Source organism: Phacochoerus africanus, chromosome 11 (genome assembly GCF_016906955.1).
Source record: "Phacochoerus africanus isolate WHEZ1 chromosome 11, ROS_Pafr_v1, whole genome shotgun sequence".
NCBI classification, from domain to species: Eukaryota; Metazoa; Chordata; class Mammalia; order Artiodactyla; family Suidae; genus Phacochoerus; species Phacochoerus africanus.
Window position 1 is genome coordinate 109198835 of NC_062554.1, and position 21886 is coordinate 109220720.

The 21886-nt window shown below is 44.0% G+C and overlaps 1 protein-coding gene across 1 annotated transcript in view; it reads right to left on the reverse strand.

The window, feature by feature from the left end:
* LOC125112176 (contactin-associated protein-like 2) overlaps nt 1-21886 on the reverse strand; it is a 194920-nt gene that overhangs the window by 158816 nt on the left and 14218 nt on the right. The window contains exons 2-4 of the mRNA XM_047754399.1: nt 21372-21381; nt 11448-11684; nt 4151-4284 (exon numbers count right to left, since the gene is read on the reverse strand). Coding sequence (XP_047610355.1) covers nt 4151-4284; nt 11448-11684; nt 21372-21381 — 381 coding nt within the window. The remainder of the gene's footprint in view (nt 1-4150; nt 4285-11447; nt 11685-21371; nt 21382-21886) is intronic.

Here is a 21886-nt window from a genome sequence, read left to right on the forward strand (position 1 = left end):
GAACGGGAACGACTGTCATGCATGTGATGTTGGACTGTGCTACGGGCAGTTAGCTATGCCCATAAATATAATCTGCGGTAGATTAGAAAAAAAGAAAAGAGTGATAGAGTAAGAAAAATTCCAGTTGTCTAGAGGAATTGGCGTATTTTGTTCTTATGGGTTGTGGACTTCTGGCCACTAATAAATTTGGAACCGAACTTCCAAAGTAGGCAAGACCTTCTGACCTTCTAATTGCATTCCATCTCCTCCTTTTCTTGGGGCCCCTGCTTTCTGTGACTTACTTTGACTTCCTATTTCATTTTATGTCCTCCCTGTGCAATGTGGTTGGGACAAAAGGCAGGAAAGAAGAAGGTCGGGAGAAGTCAGGAACAGCAGGCAGGAAGGAAAGTAAGAAGAAAGACTTTGCAATATAAGACTTTGAAATGATTCCTTGTAGTGTTGAGCTCTTAGATTCATGCTAATTGGCCGGGTTTTCCAGCACACAGTATTTTTCAGGTGGTCTCTGCCTGCTCAGGGCTTGCTTTACATTTGACTAGCATTAAGCCTTTAGCTATTATCACCGGTGCAACTGTGAGTTTTCATAAATGACGCCACTTGAGGGTTGTCACGGGCTCCAGTTCACGCGGGCATCTGATGACTCCGAGAGTCGGTTCTTCATTATCTTTGTGGAGATTGGGCACTTTGTTTTTTGGCAGCAAATGTTTCATCCAAGGTCAATTTCCCTCAAGTGTTCAGCACCATTTCAGACAGTGTGTGCTCAGGGAATGCAAATTAATTTAATGTTAGCTTTAGCCAAACCTAGCCAGGAAAGCTTTTAAAAACACTATAAACACTGATAAACATCATTTAAATTATATGATGTTTGTACATGTATAAATGTATAAGATTTCACCTTAATTCCAAAGGCATCATTCCATAGCATTTAAAAACTCATCTTTGAGTTAGCCTTTTTTTTTAATTGTTCTTTGATTAGAAGTACATTTTAACTTGAAATTATTTAAATATATTTGGCAGTGTATTTTATTGTAACTGGGGGCCATCAGAATAGGTGTATGAGGATACAGGTGTATTTTACATTTCTGTTTGATTATAAAAATGCAACACACACTTGTACCAAAAAAATGAGAAAATACCAAAAACTCTAGAGGAAATGAAACAATTTATAATCCCTTTTCACAGAAATAATCACAATTAACATTTTATTTTAGCTTTTCTTCCTCCACCATCTCTACTTTTGCTTTCCATGTGGGCTGGATGGGGGGGTTGGGGGCAGGCTGAGAAAGTCCAGAGCACCCCAGACTATGGAGTCCTTCCAGACTGGATTCAAGTGAATTAAAGCGTCTGGCTTTCTAAGCACATCCAGGAATTTCAGCACAATTGCATCTCGTTGTGTGACTGGAGAAGGGGGACATGGCTTCCCAACTCAGGGGTACAGTCCCTGCGGCTGAATTTGCTCCACATCTTTTCTCACTTCCATCTTTTCCAAGGCATTGTGTGGCCAGAGTTTTTCATACCCCTCCTGTTTCCTTTTCTTGGAACTGTACTCCTGGCCTCTTAGAGAATCCTCCCCGATCCCTCACTCTGATCATGAGGTTTGATGAGGGGCTGTTCATCATTGCTGCCCCCGCCTCACGACAGCATAAGTATCTGACCAAAGTCAGACCCATCAGAAACCTTCCTGGGATTTTGAAATGAGAACTGAGAAACTAGGACCTTCCTTCTGGTAGCAAAATGGAAAAGATGTGAGTCTAGTACCTCTGTGTTTGTGTCCCATGAAATGTGAGAGATAGAGCCTGCTGCAAGAGGAAGTAATCTAGTCCTCAGAGGGAGGTAGATATGCAGAGGTGATGGAGGAAGGAAGGGATGGAGGCTGGGGTGGGGGGGAGTTGGGGAGGGAGCAAGAGGGGGAGCCAAAGGGAGAGAGAGGGACAGAGAAGGAGGGGAGAGAGAGGAAAGGGGGGAGAGAGGGACAGAAAGGGGGAGAGAGAGAGACAGAGAGGGAAAGGGGAGGGAGAGAGAGAGGGAAGGAGGGAGAGACGGGGTGGGGGTGGCACTCAGTAAAGGTCTCGTCTGTGTTTTAATCCTCCAGGTCTCCTGGATTCTATTTCAAAATTTGGGTTTTCCTTTCTTAAATTCTATAACCTAGCCTAGGAATTTTCCCTACGAATGAATTCTGAATTAGTTTTCTGTCATTTGTGACCAGAAGAACCCTGAGCAATAGAAGCAAACACTCACCACTCTGGCACTCCCCGGGTCCCCTCTCTCAGTCCTCTGGACTCTGCAGGCCTCTGGCTCCTTCACTATCTGTACTTCTCGGCTTTTCGACTCCTCAACAGCCCTAAGTCCTTAAAACAGCCCACCTCTCTCCTTTTCTTCAGGGCCATCTCTAATTCACTGGGGCAGAGAGCAGCTCTGATTAAGTGGATATTTGTTCTGTAAGAGTTGCTGGTTCCTTCCAAAGATCCCCCAGTTGGTGGAATTTGCCAGAGGGAGGCCTTCTTGACTTACTCTTACTCCAGACTCTCATCTGGTGAAATGTGCCCAGAAATGGAATTATTGATAGCCTATCACTTTGGCTCTCCTCTCTCATGCACCCCACTTTCATCTCTGCATGTCCCCCTCAATCCACGGGACTCAGCCCCAACAAATAAGGCGTCCTGGAGACAGTGAGGATTAACCCTGCAAAATTCCATAGTTGAAACAGCTCTCTTCCATGGTACTCTCCTTCAAGCTGATTGTTGGGCTCAACTTTCAATGTTATTTTGCAATGGTGAAATGGCAAGATAATCACTTTCTTTAAGAGGGGTGACAGATGGCATGGTTTAAAATAAGAGAATGCCTCTAATCAAAAGCCAATAAACACAATGTTGATAAAAATTGTATAAAACCATTCCTATCCTGTAATGGCATAAACCACACTAATCCTGGACTTGCTGGCTTTTCTGAATAAAACGTGAGTTACGGTTCAAGACAGGTGTGGTCGACTTGGTAAATAACTGGCAGCACCCTGTACATGCCAGGCACCGTGCTAGGCTCTGCAACTGTCTGTCACTAGGAGATAACCTTATTTACACCCCATTTGATTGATTGCACAATAGGCTATAACTGTACATTGTCATTTTTCTAGGCAAGACCTCTCTTGAAAATAGCCTCTAGCATTTACTGCTAAAGGCCAAGCGTAAACTCCATATCAAGTTATGAATTTGACATCTGCCAGCTCTCAAAAAAAGACAGGCCTTATGCCTTTTCTTTGCAACCTGAACTTCCCACAGCAACCAGCCGAATCCGAATGAGGTCGAAGAGGCTGCTGAACCCCTGCCAAACGACACTCCACTTGGCTGACAAAACAGCGTCCCCCTGCTGTTCTTCTTCCTGACAGGTATCTATTTTGAACTCCTTCTAGAAAATGCAGTGACAGTTCCCAGCCTTGATCTCTGGCTTAGTTCCCAGGGAGACCTCCTCATGTCATGTTTTATTCATGGTGTCTCTCAGGCCGGTTTCTTCATTGTAAAAATCAGTGGTTGGGGGCGGGGGGGGACAATCAATGAACCTGAAATAAAATTTGAGTGTTGTAATAAAACCATCCCTTTGTGTGTGGAAAGCCTACAACCAGAATTTGAGGCGCTTGGAAAGGTCTGTGTTTTGAGGATTTTTAAGGTGAAGCATCCACAGAGGAAAAAAAAAATGGTTATTCATATTGCATTGGAGTCATGAAAGAAGTAGGTCAGATAAACCAAAATAACCTTTGCTGGGAAACACGATAAGCTTCAGACATCTGAGACCATGGAGAAAAAAGATGGTACTACACATATAAGCAGTAGACTGATGTGCAGCCCTAAAAGTAGGAAAGCTACAAAGAATTTATAGAGCAAATATTTCTTCTACCTTCTCCCAAGAAATCTTTTCCCCATCAACTCCATCATTGTCTTTCCTGTAGAGACTACATATCTTTGTACTTCCCTGGTTAGAAATTTGTGGGAGAGTGTAGCACCAATCTCCTTTCCACCTGTCTTAATGACCCCAAACCAAGCCAAGCCAAGCCAAGCCAAGCCAAGCCAAGCCAAGCCAAGCCAAACCAATGGCCAAGTATGACAGAGGACAGAGATTGCATCACTATATCATGAACAATTGATAGGTAACACATGCTTACCTTGAGAATGATGGTCTTCTCATGCCGCGTGATGTTGACACTGTGGGGCTGCCCATTGGCCATGTTCCTGTGCTCGACATCAATGTTATATGGTTCCCTGGTGCCACCCAGGTTGTACCGAATCTGTAAGCTTCCTACACAGAGAAAAGGAAAGAAACTCAGTAATTCCTCTGCTCTTGGTTTCATTTTATGGTCACTTCTTCGAGTCTTTGATGCTTAGGTTTCCACTGAATTCTTCTCTATCCTTCAAGGCTCGTCAATGCCATCGCTCTTCTGATTCACTAGCTTAGAGACACACTCATCCATAAAGGTTAAGAGCACCAGGCATGCACATGTTTGCAATCTACCCAGAAGGAGCCAGCGGTGACCATCATCAAAGCTGAAGCAGCAAATGGTATAAAGGATCCAAGTCAGGATTGCAGCTGAGAAGAAAGAATGAGAATATACACAATATAGGACCATGGAGACGCCTACAGCCCCACAAAATACTCGATGAAATAAAAAATAAATGCAGGATGCTGGGATGGTCTCATGCCATCCACAAAGTGTGACACTCAGCATTTAAAAGAATCATGAACATACAACATTAAAAATAAACATAACAACAAAAGGTAAATTCATGGGATTTAGGGTGGCTTCACTGAGACCAAGAAAAGAAAGCAGTGGGTTTTACTCTTGGTTAGAGACCTCATCAACCCAAATGCAAATTGAAGGAAAAGATTAGTCCCCACTGTCTCAGTTATAATTCACTTTGCCTCAACAAATCATTCTTTTTTTCCTCTTGTTTCTTCCCAAGAATGACAAGCAATATTCAAAAAGAATAATATAATATTCTAGATCTTGCTGTTAATCTTCATAGCAAACATAATTCCTTATTTATGATTCCTTATTTATAATTTTAAGGAAAAACTTTAATTTCCATATTTATGATTTTTAAAGGCATCAACTTTTTATCTCAATTTTTACTTCACTTGGACTCTTGGTGTTAATAGATTTTGACACCTCAGAGCTTAAAAACGGAGCCTGTAATCTAGTAAGAGTTTGACCAATGGTTAAGTCACCTCATTGATGCTTTGTTGCCTCTTTCATTTTTCTTCCAGAGCAACAAAACTGGTATTCTGATTTTCAGTTGTGAAATAAAATATGATAAAACTTATAAAGTAAACAGAAAGAAAAAAAAAAGAAAGTCACTGGAAACCTCACCATCCAGAGATAACTACTCTCAATATTTGGCAGTTTCTCTTTCAGGTAATTCTCAAGCCCTTATATAAACATAAGTAAATGAAACAGTTTTTGAAGGCTGCCTTCCTTATTTAGCATTACATGTGCCATTTACAACATTGAACTATGTTCCCAGAATTGAAAGAAACATTCATTAGAATAATCATGGATTGCTGACACTCCTATTTTTTGCTTTCTGAACAAAGGTACCAAACCTTGCTTATTTCTGAGTTTTGCCCTAGCATTTGGTCTGAGATTCTTTTGCTTTATAGCATTTCAGCCAAGCACTGTTGAGTTTTGTCTTCCTAAATGTGTCTATGTTCATGCCTAGATTGTATTCCCTAGAAAATACGATTCTTCTTCCTGCCTCCGGACCTTTGCATATGCTTTTCCCTTTTCCTGAGCTGCATGTCTTTCCACCCCTCAGTGTTTTGCCTTATTTTGTCTTTACCCTAATAGCATTAGAAATCATCTATTGCTTGGGAGTGAAGGGGATGATTAGGCAGTTGTTTGGTTGCATGCAGAACAAACAAGTCTACTGTCTTGAATTTTTATTCTCTACTTTATTTCTGATGTTCTGACCTCATATCATCACAGCCAGTTTTCTTAAACATACAGCTGTATTTTTTCATCATTTAAAAATGCATTTCTTTAGAACATAGTTTTGTTTTGTATTTGTCTTTTTGCCTTTTCTAGGACCACTCCCGTGGCATATGGAGATTCCCAGGCTAGGGGTCTAATCGGAGTAGCTGCCGGCCTACACCAGAGCCACAGCAATGTGGGATCCGAGCAGTGTCTGCAACCTACACCACAGGTCATGGCAACGTCGGATCCTTAACCCACTGAGCAAGGCCAGGGATTGAATCCACAACCTCATGGTTCCTAGTCAGATTCACTAACCACTGAGCCACAACAGGAACTCCTCTTTAGAACATAATTATTTTTGCCCCAGCAAACACTGTTGAACTCAATTTTTCAAGGTCTGGAAATGGACTGCCTGGCTATAAATGTGAAGTCCACTTCAAATATAGACAGATATCCAGCCCCAGTCCCTGGTATGGGCTAGACTGTGCTGGCATCTGGGGATACGAAGAGAAAGAATTAAGACAGAGCTCTGCTTTGAGGCTAGAAGTCAGAGGAATTGGTAATTATGCAAAAAAAAAAAAAACCCAAAAACCAAAAAGCCAAAAAACAACAACAAAAAAAACCCATCCTGGACATTTTTTCTCCTGATTATCTCATTGTCATTGGTTCCTTTTTACTCTCCAGCTCATTAAAATCAGTATTAAGTTGTCTTCATTAGTTTTTCTCTTTTCTGGCTTTCTTGGACTTTGTAAATGTGATTTAAAATTCCTATAACCACTTCACTTAATGGCAACAGAAGTGATTTTCCTTGAGGAAAAAGATGAGTTGGAACTTAAAATTTATATACGGTGAACATCTATAAACAGTAATGGCAATATTCTTGAATAATAAAATCTAAATGATATATTTGTTCCTTTCAAATAATAGCACAATAGGACCGCTAAATGACGGGAAGGAGAATATTAATATTTGTTCATTAAAATAAAATATTATTAAGATGGAGAGATACTTCACTTCTTGCATCTCATGTTCATTTCCCAAGTGAATTAAAGCAGTTATAAGGGACTGCTCTTTTATTGGCTGCAGCAAATAATGTGCTTAACAGATTTATTCTCTCCTGGTCCTCATCATTACCATCAGCAAACACAGAGCACCTACTGTCGGCAGGAGAAGGACAGCGGGGGCCTTTCATCTTGCTGGGAGACAAGGGATATTTATAATGAAGATGGATAACAATACAGGGCACTAAGAGCCAAACAAATGACATTGAAAATGAGTGTAATAGGAATTTAAAGGAAAGAGAAGTCATGGAAAGGAGGTGAGGCTTGATCTGGGTCCAGAATGAAAGGCAGATATGAAGCTACAGAGGAAGATGGAGATTTTCCAGGAAAGGGGATGTGATGGGCACAAAAGCAGATGTCCCTGGGGTGCTTGGGGTGTGGAGAGTGCCTGGAAAAGGCAGGGCAGGGATGTGTGGCCTCAATATGGGGAAAAATGTAGACTGAACCAGTGAACTCCGGATAATAACCACTAACATACATAACATACACACAATATGTGTGCGTGTGCATGTGCGTGTGTGTGTGTGTGTGTGTGTGTGTGTGTGTGTGTAATGGGTTACACTTACTAACTTATGTGACTTTCACTTTTTTTACAGATTAGGAAACCAAGGCACAGGATGGCTTGTGACGGCCAGGATCACAAGACTCTCAAAGGCAGAGGAGAATCCAAACGCAGACATTCTATTCTGTACTCTGGGCTCTCACCATGAGGCTGGTGGGTCCTGATTGGAAGGTGGTGGGTTTTGGGACCTCTCCTGCCGCCCCTGGGGGGAGGCCGTCCTGAGTGCATGATAGCGGCTCCTGTGGATGAAGAAATACTGCCCTGCCTGTGGTGGGGATGGTTAGGGATGGGGTGACTGGAAGCAGGGAGATGGACCAGGATGGAGCCTCCCGGGGCCGTGAGGGCTGTGCTGCTACCCCATGGAGGGGTCATGGGTGCCAGGAACCAAGCTCCTCTCAGGCCTCGGCAGACACGTGGGAGTCCCAGGGTTGGTGGCCTCCCAAACACAACCTCATCCATCTCCCCAGGTGCCATCTCAATACAATATTCTATGTGTGCCATGACATGAGCAGTGTTGGGAAGCCTTTAGAAGACATCTGCCAGTAGAGTGGCAGTGAGGAAGCAAAGAGCCACTCTGGAGGACATGGTGAGAAAAGGATCCACAAGAGGGGGAAGGATGAGTGACACTTGTGAGTCCAGGGGTCTGGGAGGCAGTGGCACAGTCAGCACAAGAGGGTCTGGGAGGGGCTATTTCTGGGAGCAGAGAGGGCGATTCAGTTTCCAATATGTTAAGTTTGTGAGATGCTAGGGCATTTAGTAAGGACTTCCCGTTTTATTTTTATATTTGGCATAGTCCTTATTGATTTCTTTTCCCTGAGAGAATTCCTCTCATTTTTCTAGCTTTAAATCTTAATTAGTTAAAAAATGCAGTATTTGGAGTGTGAAAAAGCCAAATTTTCATCAGCAGTTGAAGATGGCTCTGTAATAAATAAAATAACTATTTATGCTTTGCAAATGCAGCTAATATTCTAGATGTCTGCAGTGGAGACAGGCAGTGGAGAACTTGGTTTGGTTTCAGACACTTGGGTTCAAAAACCCTGTTCCACCATCACCAGCTGAATGTGCAGATTACTGAATCTCCAGTTGTGTCACAAGGAGGCTAGGAGAGGTGTGGACCTCACAGACTGTGAGTTCTGGGGAGTTCACACACATGAAACACTTGACAGAGCTTCACGCATCCTTAACATGGTAGCTGCTAATATGGAGCCAATTAGTCAAAGGTCGCACATATGGCGAATGCCCATAGACACAGGCATGAATGCTCGCCAGGGCTGGAGTAGGCTGTGCTGATGTTACTGAGTAGAGCTGGGACCAAATTTTTTTTTTTGTCTTTTTGCCATTTCTTGGGCCACTCCCACGGCATATGGAGGTTCCCAGGGGTCCAGAGGTCGAATCGGAGCTGTAGCTGCCAGCCTACATCACAGTCACAGCAACTCGGGATCCAAGCCACGTCTGCAACCTACACCACAGCTCACGGCAACACCGGATCGTTAACCCACTGAGCAAGGGCAGGGATGGAACCCTCAACCTCATGGTTCCTAGTTGGATTCATTAACCACTGCGCCACGATGGGAACTCCCATGGGACCAAATTTGAACATGGCTGTGGCTGAAGGAGTAGACAATACAGCATCTACTGGGGCCTTTTCAGCTAGAGGGGAGACCCTATCCTCCCAGTGCACCGAGGGGACATTGGGACAGGTGGGTGGAGAACATCAATGGGTTAAATATCTCTTTACTCTGATGCAGGAGAAATAGTATTAGTGGGTGAGCTCCAAGAAAGCAGAGGTTACACGCTTTTCTGCTTCCTCACTTCCTAATCTTATTTACTATTTATTTTTCTGATGAGAACAAGTCTTACTTGCTCATTGAGAGCATTTGACATGCATGTGGAGGAGAGTATTACCCAGGAGAAATGAGTCAACTATCCAAACAGAGACCCTTTGTACTCTCATTATTGCTTTTTTCTCCCATCCCTCTCTTTTACAGAGCTAAACTGATATTGCACAGTCAAGGCTGTATCATGCCTTTTTTGGTTTAACATAATATTACATAAAACATTTTCTCCAAGTCATTAATTACTGTTCATAAATATTATTCTTCGTGGATACACAATATGCCATGGAACGGTGATTTCCTCTTTAGCCATTTTACCAAAATGGAACTTCTAGGTCTCTTCCAGTTATTATTTTCACAAATAACACTATAAACTATGATGAACATCTTTGTGCTGAATCTTTGTCTGATTTTTGGCTTATTTCTTTAGAAATCATTTCTGAAAGGAAAAATCCTAAGGAATGTTTTTTTTTTTTTTTCCTCACCCAGCTTTTAAACCAACAGGGTGTTGCCCACAGAAGTTGTTTAAGTTGTTTAAGGATTTAGTAATTTTTTTTTTAAACTCAAGCTGAACTGGGTTCATGATAATTATTATTAGTGCCCATGGAAGAAAATCTTGATCTTTAAGATGTTGTGACCCTGGAATAGCTGTCCAAGAAGACTGCTGAGCTTTAATCACCAGAGAGCAGGACCACTCGAGAGGCAGCCTCCATCTGTAAAACCTGCACAGTCCCTCTGGGAAATGAGAGCGATGTGTGCCTTGATAAACCTATATATTTTCATTTGTAAAAAAGAGATCTTCTTAAAACTTCAAGTGCCTTATGGAGTTCCCGTCGTGGTGTAGGGGAAACGAATCCGCCTAGGAACCATGACGTTGCAGGTTCGATCCTTGTCCTCACTCAGTGGGTTAAGGATTTGGGGTTGCTGTGAGCTGTGGTGTAGGTCACAGATGCGGCTCGGGTCCTGCCTTGCTGTGGCTGTGGTGTAGGCCGGCAGCTGTAGCTCTGATTGAACCCCTAGCCTGGAAACCTCCATGTGCCGCGGGTGCAGCCCTAAAAAGCAAAAAAATCAAAAACAAAAACAAAACAAAACTTCAAGTGTTTAAGAACTCACGTTTTCAGAGAGGACACAAAGTCCTCAAAGCCTGCATGTTTATATGCCTTAGGGCCACGTAGACGTCTCTGGAAGATAAAGCCATTTGTACATTCTGACCAGGATGCCTCTTTCAGTCTTGGTCTGACCCTCCTGACTCAGTGAATATTTGGAGATCAAGATAGTCCCTGATGTTACATGTGTAAATACACCCCTGCTTTAAGCACGTTTATGCCAGGGGTATATCTTATGAATGTAAAATTCTGAGAGGGCCTAGGCATGACAACACCTCTGGTTTTCTATTTCTGTTAAAGGTTCAGGGAGTTCCCATTCAGTGGGTTAAGGACCTGACATTGTCTCTGTGAGGATGTGGGTTTGATCCCTGGCCTCGCTCAGTGTGTTAAGGATCTGGTGTTGCCAGTGGCTGTGGTGTAGGCCCCAGCTGCAGCTCTGATTCGATCCCTGGCCTGGGAACTTCCATATGCCTCAGGTGCGCCATTAAAAAAAAAAGGAAAAAAAAGGTTCACATGTTCTCTAGGAAACTACATATGCATCATCGTAATAAGGATAATCCATTGATTTATATTAAACTGATTTTACTACCTTACAACTCATCGCTAGTTAGTAGAGCAGTGAATGTATTTATTTGATAGGGAAAATATCCTCATTATACATATGAAACCACCTCATATTCATACAATATGGTTCTTGTAAAGGATTAGACACCCCTTAGCAATGTCACTGCTATAGCAGGATGCCACAGTCCCCATCTGACAGGTCACTTTCCTGCTCTCCCATAGGGGAGTGCGGTTCAAGGGGGTTAGACGACTTGCTCCACGTCTGGTAGGGAATAAAGGACAAGCCAAGAACTATCCAGACTTCCTAGGACATTCTGTCCATCCAGTACGGAATGGCAGAAGGCCAGGGACCCTGGTTCTTACCGGTGGGTTTGACGAGAACGGCCAGGAAGTCCGTGGTGAGGGAGCTGACGTAGAGAAGGATGCAGGGCGCCTTGGTGGTGCTGAAGCTGAAGTGGATCTCCTCGCGGGCCAGGTCTGGGGCTGTGCTCGGTGGTTCCGGTGAGTTCTCCCATCTGCCGCCTGATTCCTTGGCATTGACCCCGGGTGCCTGGAAGTTATACCGCAGCCACATCCCCTCTTCAAAAAACGCACCCACATCTGTTGGAAAGGAAGGAGGAAATGGAAAAATGAGAAGCCTGATGCTGCTACCACCAACATTCCAAGCCGGGTAGGTGGTTAGCCTTTTTTTTTTTTTTTTTACTTTTTAGGGCTGCCCTTGCGGCATGTGGAAGTTCCCAGGCTAGGGGTTGAATTAGAGCTACAGCTACAGCCACTGGCCTATGCCATAGCCATAGCAACAAGGTATCTGAGCCATGTCTGCAACCTATGTCACAGCTCGCTTGGGATCCTTAACCCACTGCATAAGTCCAGGGATCGAACCCGCATCTTCATGGTTCCTAGTAGGGCTCACTGACCATTAAGCCACAAAGGTAACTCCTAGGCCATTAGCTTTGTCACAGCAGTTCAGCAGTTCACAGAAGGTGGGCTGACTGGAGGCAGGGGACCCGACTAGGTAAATTACGCAGATGGACCTACTCCATCAACACGATATGCTACCAAAAAACAAAAAAGCACGTAATGGAGTAGAGTGACCTGTAAACTTAGAGTATAATTGTAAAATTAAGAAATGCAAACCATGCCAGAAAAAATTCCATGTTTAGTACTTAGACCAAACACCTAATTTAGGTTGACGAGAGATGCTGAGTAAAAGCAGTGGTATCATGAACCACTGGGAGCTGGTGGACTTGTGCTGAGACACTGGAGTTGCTCTGAATGTTCACAAGGGACAGCCCTAGGTGAAGCCCTGATGATCCTGGGAGGCTTTGGGTACAGTGTTCAAAATCACCAAACACAAAGGTAGAGGGAATGGGGTCCAAATTTGGTGCTACCATTAACCGGATATGCGGCCTTTACGAGAAGTCACTTAACCAGCTTCTCTGGGCCTTATATGTGCAAGGGAGATAATGACAGGGAGAATTATGCAAAATAATTAAAGTAATTAGCACCTAATAAATGGTACCTATTATTCTTATTGTTAAGAAATTAGAAGAAAGGTCATCCATCCTTCATCAATTCCCACCCCTCTCCCTGTAGCCTAATCAATGCTAATTGGTTTATAATCATTTCCTGGCAGACAAGGTCCTACTGTAGTTTTCCCTACTGTTTGCTCCCGCATGTTCTAAAGTCACCTCCTGACTCCCTGTGAAAGGCCGAGGCACGCCAGCAAGATCTGCTCGGCCTCCACACTTACTGCCTCATTGCTCTCTGCACAGAAAGTGTTTCTCAAACTCCTTTTTGTGGAACGTATTTTTCTCATGACTTGACATCTCATGAAATGATGGAGGAGGTATTTTGTGAAACACTGCTCTATATTACAATCGATGGGAGAGGACTGATTTAAAAAGGATTCTCCCCTCTGGGAATTTTGAAGCTTCCTCTTGGTAAAGAAGTCTAGCACAGAAAGAGTGAGCCCAGCAGAGTGATCCCCGGTCTGGAATCAGACACCTGCAGGTGAACAATGGCCTTGCCCATAATCAACTCTGTTAACTTGGTCAGTGGCTTGAAACTCTCTATGCCTCGGTTTCCTTCTCTGAAAAGTGGGGCCTCATAGGTTGTTGTGAGAATTAAAGAACCCATGCAGGACACGTAGCCTAGTGCCTAGAATATATAAGTGTCCAATAAAGACTAGTTAGTTATATTACAAAGACAGGTTACCACTTTTTATTGAGGGCCACGGGTGCCACCGGGAACCCCCACCTCATACAACCACACACCTGCAATACTGCACCTGGTGCTTCTGCAGGCTCTGCCTCATTCTGCTTCCCACTGACTGTGGTAAAGAATTCCTTTTACTACAAGCTCTCAGCCATGGGCAGTACTATATTCCTCCTGGACCTCCACATAAGATGTGTGTGTGCGTGTGTGTGTGTTTACAGAGATTAAACTATTGGCACTTGGTGGGCTGGAGCGAAGGCTACTCAGTGTCTTATGATGGGTGGAGCTGTCCACACAATTAAGAATTGTCCTGCTCAAAATGCCAAGAGTGTCTTTATTGGGAAATACAGAATTAAACAGATGCTTAATCCACGCTAAACACTGCATGACTCCCTGGCACATAAAGATGCAGCAAATGCAGCGATGCCCTTGAAGAGCCTTCTCTCCAGCAGTGGGGCTGGGAGGAGACACATCAACACTTTTGAGTACAGAGAGGTGGGTGTTATGGCAGTTTACATGGCAGGTTATGTGAGAAGAGCCTCCCTCTCATGGCCTCAAGGATCCTGAGCCACTCTTCCATAAATGCCTATCGAGTGCCAGCTGCACACCAGGCATCATGCTGGGCGCTGAGGCTACAATTCTTGTTCTCAAGGAGCTCTTGAGCTAGAGAATTTAGGCTAAGAGATACCACATGAAGGCAGTGTGCTCAGTACAGAATCAGGTTTATAAAGAGCAGAATGTAGAACACCAGGGGTGTCAGGCCTGTCTCCAGGGCTCCACAGCGAGATTTCCTGGGTGAAAAGACATTGAAGTGGGCACCCAAGGGGCCAGAGGTGGGTCACTCTGTAAAGGAGAAGAGGAAGAAAGCCACTTGCAGCTGAGGGTGCAGTGTGCTAAAACACCCAGAGGCAGGAGAGTCTGCACACCCAGCATCTTGCTGCCAGGTGAAATTCACATGTTCTCTCTCACTAAGTCAGTTGTTCACACGAGACCTACTAGGCTCCCACTGCATTTCAGGCTGGGAGTTGGGGAAACAGTGAAAGAGACAGAGGTGATCCTTGCCCTCTGTGATTCAGATCCTAGTGGGACAGACAGACATTCTAGGACTGGCCGATATGAGAGTGTCCAGCAGCTGGTGGAGGTGGGGAGCACTTAGGGAAAGTAGGCAGGCTACCTGGAGCAAACTCGCCAAGGAGTTCCCTTTGACAGCAGAGAGATTCTCAGGGAATGCAGGGGTCAGTATCTCAGAATGGCCTTGGGCTGCGCAGGAGAGGAGAGGCAGACCTGCGGCCTGGAGAGAGGGAGGAAGGCTAGAGATCAAGGCCAGAGGGTTTGAACTGCGCAGAGGTGAGCAGACAGAGTTGAGGGACAGGAAGAGGGAAATGTACCAGGCCCTTGACCCTCAAGATGGAGGAGCGAGGCAGCTCGGCCTATGGAGGGTTCTGGGCAGCAGACGCTGAGAAAGCAGGTAGAGCCACAGAGACCACAGGCACCTGAGTCATGGAGGCAGCACCTCACCAGCAAGAACCTAAGATCCTCATGCCAGGCTCTCCCCAGTTACTCTGCTCCCAGACAGTGGGCAGAGCTGAGTCCCTGACAGCATTTCTCAACATGGCTGGGAGCCTGTCAAAATGTTGGTGCTCAAGCCCAGCCCTAGGATTTGGCTCAGAGAGTCAGAGTCTGACTCAGTGGGTCTTGAGAATCAGCACGTATAAGAGGCAATGCTTAGAAACACCAGTCTGAGGTCCTGGGAGCCAGAGCTGAGGTTGGACAGTGTGCCCAGTGGAGCTGCCGGGGCTGAGGCTGGATGGTGTCCCTGGCGGGGCATCCAGGTGGTCCTGTCTGGGTGAGACCTTATGCTTTTCTCAGCGAAACTAGAGAGGATCATTTCAAGGCAGATCATGAAGGGAAATTTGGAAAACTAAGGATTTTAGATAAACAAATAAAAAATATGTCACAGAGAACACTTTGGGGTGTATTTTAGAGTCATTGTTAAGAAGTTTTATTCTGAAACCATGTCATAACCCACTGTCAAAGCAGAGCCTGGGATGCTGTGAACCATTTAAGTTTTGAAGTGGAAGATTTACAGCCATCTTTTCATTGTTTCAGATCATTTTAAGGAAATGCCAAATCTGGGTACTATGATTTAGAGAAACAATACTCCCATCCCTTCCGAATGAATAACAAAAACAACACTAACTTTACAAGCCCCCAAATAACTTTTACCTCATTTAATGACTAGAAAGTGCTGACATAGGATACTTGGTTTAGGGTTTTTACACTAATATGAGACAGCTTAAGTTTTATGACATTCATTTTTCGATAGAAAAAAATGATAAATTTTGGGTCTAGTTATTCTAAGATGTATTATGAAAGAGATTTGCTGAATTAAGCTTCTCAAAATCTTGAAATATATTATGCCATCTGTAGGCTTAGGATCCCCAAAGGGGATGGGATGAAGCAGACAAGTAGTCTTGTCTTAGCCATTTCTTGGTCCTCAAAATGGATCATATATAAACTACCCCGGTTGTGGAAAGTACGTTTGGAAATGTTTGAAACAAAATCCACAAACCGTACATCCTAGAAAAATATCAAAAATATATTTTTATCCTTGTCTATCCAAATCCCTGATGCTCACAGCGGAAAAACAGCTGGCACTCACCTCCCTTATTAAATTCCTCCTCATTTTTTTCTAGTCCAAGTTCAATAATTCTATTCCTTTTGCCTTTTCACTTCAGATAAATTTTGCAACCTATATTTTTTTTAAACAGACATCATTCTTTTTGTTCTCTAACTTCCCCATGAGGACCCAGAATCAAAAGCCCTGGCTCAAAAAAGGGCTCTTTTCCAAAAGTCTAAAGTCAGTAACTTGCAACTTGGATATATTTCCCCATAGAAAACAGTGCTTTAAATAATAGTGAGTTTGCCAGGAGGGTCTACAAATGCTGAATCACTCTGGATGGGTAACAAAAGATAATTGAAGAGTGCCACTGTGTATTAGTAATTAAAGCAGAAGCAACAACAACAACAACAGCAAATGTTAAGGTGTATTGTGAATGTGAGAATCCCAGGGAACCACATTCCCACAAGACTTTCATCCACCCTCTCCAGGGGTGTGGTGGTAAATGTTAACTGCTGGCTCTCCTGGGGGAACCTTCATTTGTAGTGTTTGCCCCTTCCCATGGTGTAAACACTTCCACTCTGGCTGATTTCAAGCTGCCAACAAGGCATCACTACGGAGCTGAGAAGAGATGTTCACAGTTGTTTTCCCAGCGCGTGGAACTCGCTTCTACCCACTGTCACTGACCCAGTCGTTCAAGAAAACCATATTTATAGAGCCTCCATCTTGGCAGGTGCCTCAGTCAGCTCAGGCTGCTCTGGCAGGTGCCTCAGTCAGCTCAGGCTGCTCTAACAGATCACCATAGTTAGGGGTCTTAATCAATAGAACTCTATCCTCACCGTTCTGGAGGCTAGAAATCCAAAATTTTTGAGGTGCTGGCTGACTGGATTCGTAGTGAGAGTTCTTTTCCTGGCTTCCAAACACATCTTCTTGCTGTGTGCACACATGGCAGAGAGAGCGAGCGAGCTAGCTCTCAGGTCTCTTCTTCTTAGGGCACCAATCCCATTATAAGGGCCCTAGGCTCATGACCTCAATTAAGTCTATTTATAGTCATCCTTCTGTATCCAGGGGGGATTGGTTCCAGGAACCCCTCAGAAACCAAAATCCTTGGATGCTCAAGTGCCTTATATAAAATGACTTTGTGTGTGCATAGAACACACACACATATTCCTGAATACTTTAAATCATCTTTAAATTACTTATAGTACCTAATAAAATATAAACATGATGTAAATAGCTGCCAAAGCCCAGCAAATTCAAGTTTTTCTTTTTGGAACTTTCAGTGATTGTGATTTTTTCCTATTATTTTTGATCCATGTTTTGGTTGAATCCATGACTGTGGAACCTATGGGTATGGAGGGCTGACTATATTATCAAAGGCCCCACCTCTGAAACCACAGCACTGGGGCTTTGTGCTTCAACATATAAAACGTGAGGGGGTGGGTGGGTGGATGCAAACGTTCAGCCCACAACAGCAGGCTTCCTTCTTTTTACCTTCTGTGAACCAACACTTGAATGTTTGCTTCCAAAGCTCTCTCCTCTCTTGTCCCAGGTACCCTGGATCCTGAAAGCTCTGTGTTGCTTCTATAAAATCTAGGAGAAAGTTCTGCAGAACAGATACTGCAGCCCCAGCCTCAGGGTCATTAAATGATTACATGGCTGAATTCCACTGCTCACAATGATCACTCTCACTAACTGTTTTTTAATTAATCATCTAGTAAGAAAGGTAAGTGAATTTTATGGCGCTCTGCTCCTAGAGACCTTGGATGTCTCCCTTCTGTATGGACCCAGTTCTGCATCAGGCCTGGTTCCTTCCCGGGAGATCTGCAGGGCCTGGCTCTTTTTAAACTTGTTTCCTGTTCTATTCCCAAGGTCCTGTTACCCTGAAATATAACCAGCTTCTCTCTTGGCCTTGTGTTGGCAAAATCTGCTTTTTCTCCCCAAGAGTACCCCTCTGAATCTCCCTCTTGAATTTTTTATTCTGTTTGTTTCAATTTGCTCTAATCATTTTGGAGTAATAACACTGGACCCAGATTAATGATCACTTCTACTTAATGTCCCCAGGTGAATACATGTCTATTACAATCACTTTCTCACCTTTCTTTCTAAAGGTCAGGTCATGGCCAGGTCAGTTTCTATGTAATAAGTTTCAAGCATCTGAATCCATACAAAGGAGGAAAATACCAAAGAAAAATCTCTTACATTTATCCTGAATGGCATGTGCTACCCTTGAGACACAGGTGTAAAGTTTACACCTGTAAACACATCAATAAACTATATGGTCTATGAGTTGGCTACATAGGAGCCAGGGGGCCTTCTCACCTGGAGTTTAAGAGCCAAGAGCACGGAACAACTTAGAGTCTCAAACAGGAAGATCGTTTGCATCCAGAATTTTCAGTCAAGCTCCCGAAACTGTGCTAATGAGCATTAGTGGCATACATGGCAGTTGGCAGGTTAGAATGCTTTAGGGAGAGCGAGGTTGATGAGGACACTGCAGTAGCAAACTTCAGTTGAGATGTATATAAGGGGCTGATGTATAAGTGGACGGCAGGAATCAAAGGGTGTGGATTTTACTGACTTTTTTTAATTTTTAATTTTTATTTTTTTACTTAAAAATTTTATTGAAGTATAATTGATTTCCAATGTTGTGTTAATTTCTGCTACGCAACAAAGTGATTCAGTTATACATATATACAGACTCATTCTTTTTCAGTGTCTTTTCCTATAAAGCTTATCACAGAATATTGAGAAGAGTTCCTTATTAGGTAAAAGATGTGGATTTTAGTCCTGCTGTTGCCATCAAGTAGCTCTGGACCCTGATCAGGGAAATCATTTGATTGCCATGGACTTCTACTCATTCCCATCTTAAAGGGAATCTTAAGATCTTCCTCTGGCTAGCACCCAGCCAAATTTCCATATTTTCAAATATTTCTTTTCTTTTCTTTTTTTTTGTCTTTTTGCCATTTCTTGGGCTGCTCCCTTGGCATATGGAGGTTCCCAGGCTAGGGGTCGAATCGGAGCTGCAGCCACTGGCCTATACCAGAGCCACAGCAACGCAGCATCTGAGCTGTGTCTGCAACCTACACCACAGCTCACAGCAACGCCGGATCCTTAACCCACTGAGCAAGGCCAGGGATTGAACCCGCAACCTCATGGTTCCTAGTCGGATTCATTAACCACTGAGCCATGACGGGAACTCCTCAAATATTTCTTAAGTGCCTTCTTTAAGCCATGAAGCTATTAGAGATGTCAAGGGAGTAAATGATACTTAAGTTAATCACTGAAGCAGAACTGGACTGGGGAGTGAGTAGGGGAAACATTCTAGGAAGAGAAGAGCATGTGCAAAGGCCCTGAGGAAAGAGGGAATATTGAGGACCAATGCAAACAAAGTCAAAATGGTTAAAATTCAGGGGAGAGTGGAAGGAAGAGGCTGGAGAGAAAGGGAGCGTGTGTTTGGGATTTTTTGTGTAGAAAGTAATGGGCAGCCCTGAAGGGTCTTACGCAGAAGTGACATAATCTGATTTGCAGGTTTATTAATTAATTATTTGGGGAAGCGGGAGTTCCCAGGCCGGGGACCACACCCACGTGCAGCAGTGACAACACTGGACCCCTGGGAACTCCTGATCTGCAGTTTTAAAACATCATTCTGGGCTCAGTTTGGTGAAGGAATTGGAAGGAGAAGAAAGTGTGTCACCTCTAAGCTGAAATTCCATCCCTTTTCTTAACATTTGGGATATCATTTGGAGGGGGAGTCACTAGACACGTTTCAGAGAATATGTAAATCTTCCAAAATTTCAGGCAAAAGTAAATAAGTCTGTAGGCATTTTTCTGGGGAAGAGAGTTAATAGTTTTAATCAAATTTAATGACCTCCATCTCCCCAAATTTAAGAAAAGAATGATAAAAATTAACTCACTCCTTTATTATTATTATCTTTTGGCCATGCCTGTGGCACACAGGTGTTCCCAGGCCAGGGATCACGTCCACACCACAGCAGTGAAAACGCTGGATCCTTAACGCACTGAGCCAGTAGGGAACTCCTTACTTCACTCCTCATTCACTGAAAATGACACATTGAGATGCTCAGTGTCATGAGGCTGACTCGACTCCAGAGATGGCCTTCCTCAGGCTCGTTATCTGGACCTGACCTCCCCTGTTCTGCCTGTGGTCCCACCTCATTGGGGGAGTGGCTTTCACACCTCCAGTTCCTTCACATCTCCTCCATTCTATCCCCTGGTCACTGTTCCAGTCTGGGTGAGTGCCACCTGCCTCCTAAACTCCCTGAGCTGAGCTCCTTTAAGCCCAGGTCTCTGTTATCAGCTCAGTCCAATGCCTCTAGCCTTGTTTGTTTCTCTTGGAATCTTACTCTATGCTAGGCCCACACTGGTGACGAGAGCAAACACGGTAAGACTTTTCTCCGAAGGAGTCCATAGGAAACACATCCCTGGAACAGAGCGAGAAATTCAGAATAACAGCATCTGTGGGAAGAAACAGCAGTAGAGAGGGGCTCTCTCTGGGGGTGGATGTGGGAAGGTCTCCGTGATATGCTAGGAAGGCAGGTGATGCTGGGTTGGGTACGTATTTGCAAGATGCACAAGTGGCAAGGGTGCTTCCCAGGAGAAGCTTGGGAACAAAGCACGGAGAGGAGGATCGGAGCTGGTGTGGGGCCAGGAGCCTGTGTCACAGTCTGACCTCAGCCTGGCTGAGCTGTAGAAAAATGTCTGAGGCAAACTCGTAGAAATTCTGACTTAACTGGCCTGGGAAGAGGCCTGCCTACTGGGATATTTCACTATTTCCTCTGAACGCTCCAGTGTCATTCATTTAATCAATGGAACCCTCGGGTTCTGCTGCTTTGGGTGGCTGGGTCCACCTCTTAGGTGATAGGGTCCACCTGTCAAGAGCAGGGGGTGTCAGGTCCAGGAGGTACCGCCAGAAAAGAAGCAGGAGAGAGGCTGTGAAGGGCCCTGAATCACTTGGTTTTAAAAGTTTTAGAAGAGCTGTATCGTTCAAAACAACTTCAAATTTACAGAAAAGCTGCAAAATTAGCACAAAGGATTCCCATATCTTACATATCCAGACATCCTAACTTTTTAACATTTCACCACATTTCTGCGTGATGGACACACATGCACATTATATATACACACACACACATACATATATATACACACGTAACACATATACATATATGTATATGTGTGCACACACACATACATAAAGTCTAATTACTGAACTATTTGAGAGCAGTCTAAGTCAAGAAATCAACATTAACACAATGATATTGTTGAATTATTGTCCCATTTCTGGAAAAAATGTATATATAGACACGAATATTTATACACACAAAGAGTTTCGGACAAGGATCTCGAGGCTATATATATGTATGTATACATATATTTCCACATCAAAAACATTTTGCAAATAAGCAGGTACTGTGGGGGGCCCACCTCACCTTTTTCATCCTGGGAAGGAAGGGAACAGAAGAAAAAGGGAAAGCCTGGGCGTGAGAGCGCAGGAAGGAGAAAGCTGGGGGCTGAGGGCCTTAGTTAAGCCCCTGAATCCTACCCAGAGTGGGAGTTTTTTAGGGTAAGAACTTTGCCTTCTAAACTCAGCCAGCCTCTGGCCTCCAGCAGATAGGCAATAAATATTTTCTGAATTGAGCTGAATTAAATATGAATTTTTTAATAGCAATAGTATATTCTTCAACTAGTTGGTCCACACTGACCTTCTTTAGTTGACATTTTTCCAGTTTAAGTTCCTTTGCAAAGCGGGGGAGTTCTCATCGTGGCTCAGGAGTTAACGAACCCGACTAGTATCCATGAGGATGCAGGTTTGACTCCTGGCCTTGCTCAGTGGGTTAAGGATCTGGCTTTGCCGTGAGCTGTGGTGTAGATTGCAGATGTGGCTTGGATCCCGAGTTGCTGTGGCTCTGGTGTAGGCTGGCAACGACAGCTCTGCTAGACCCTT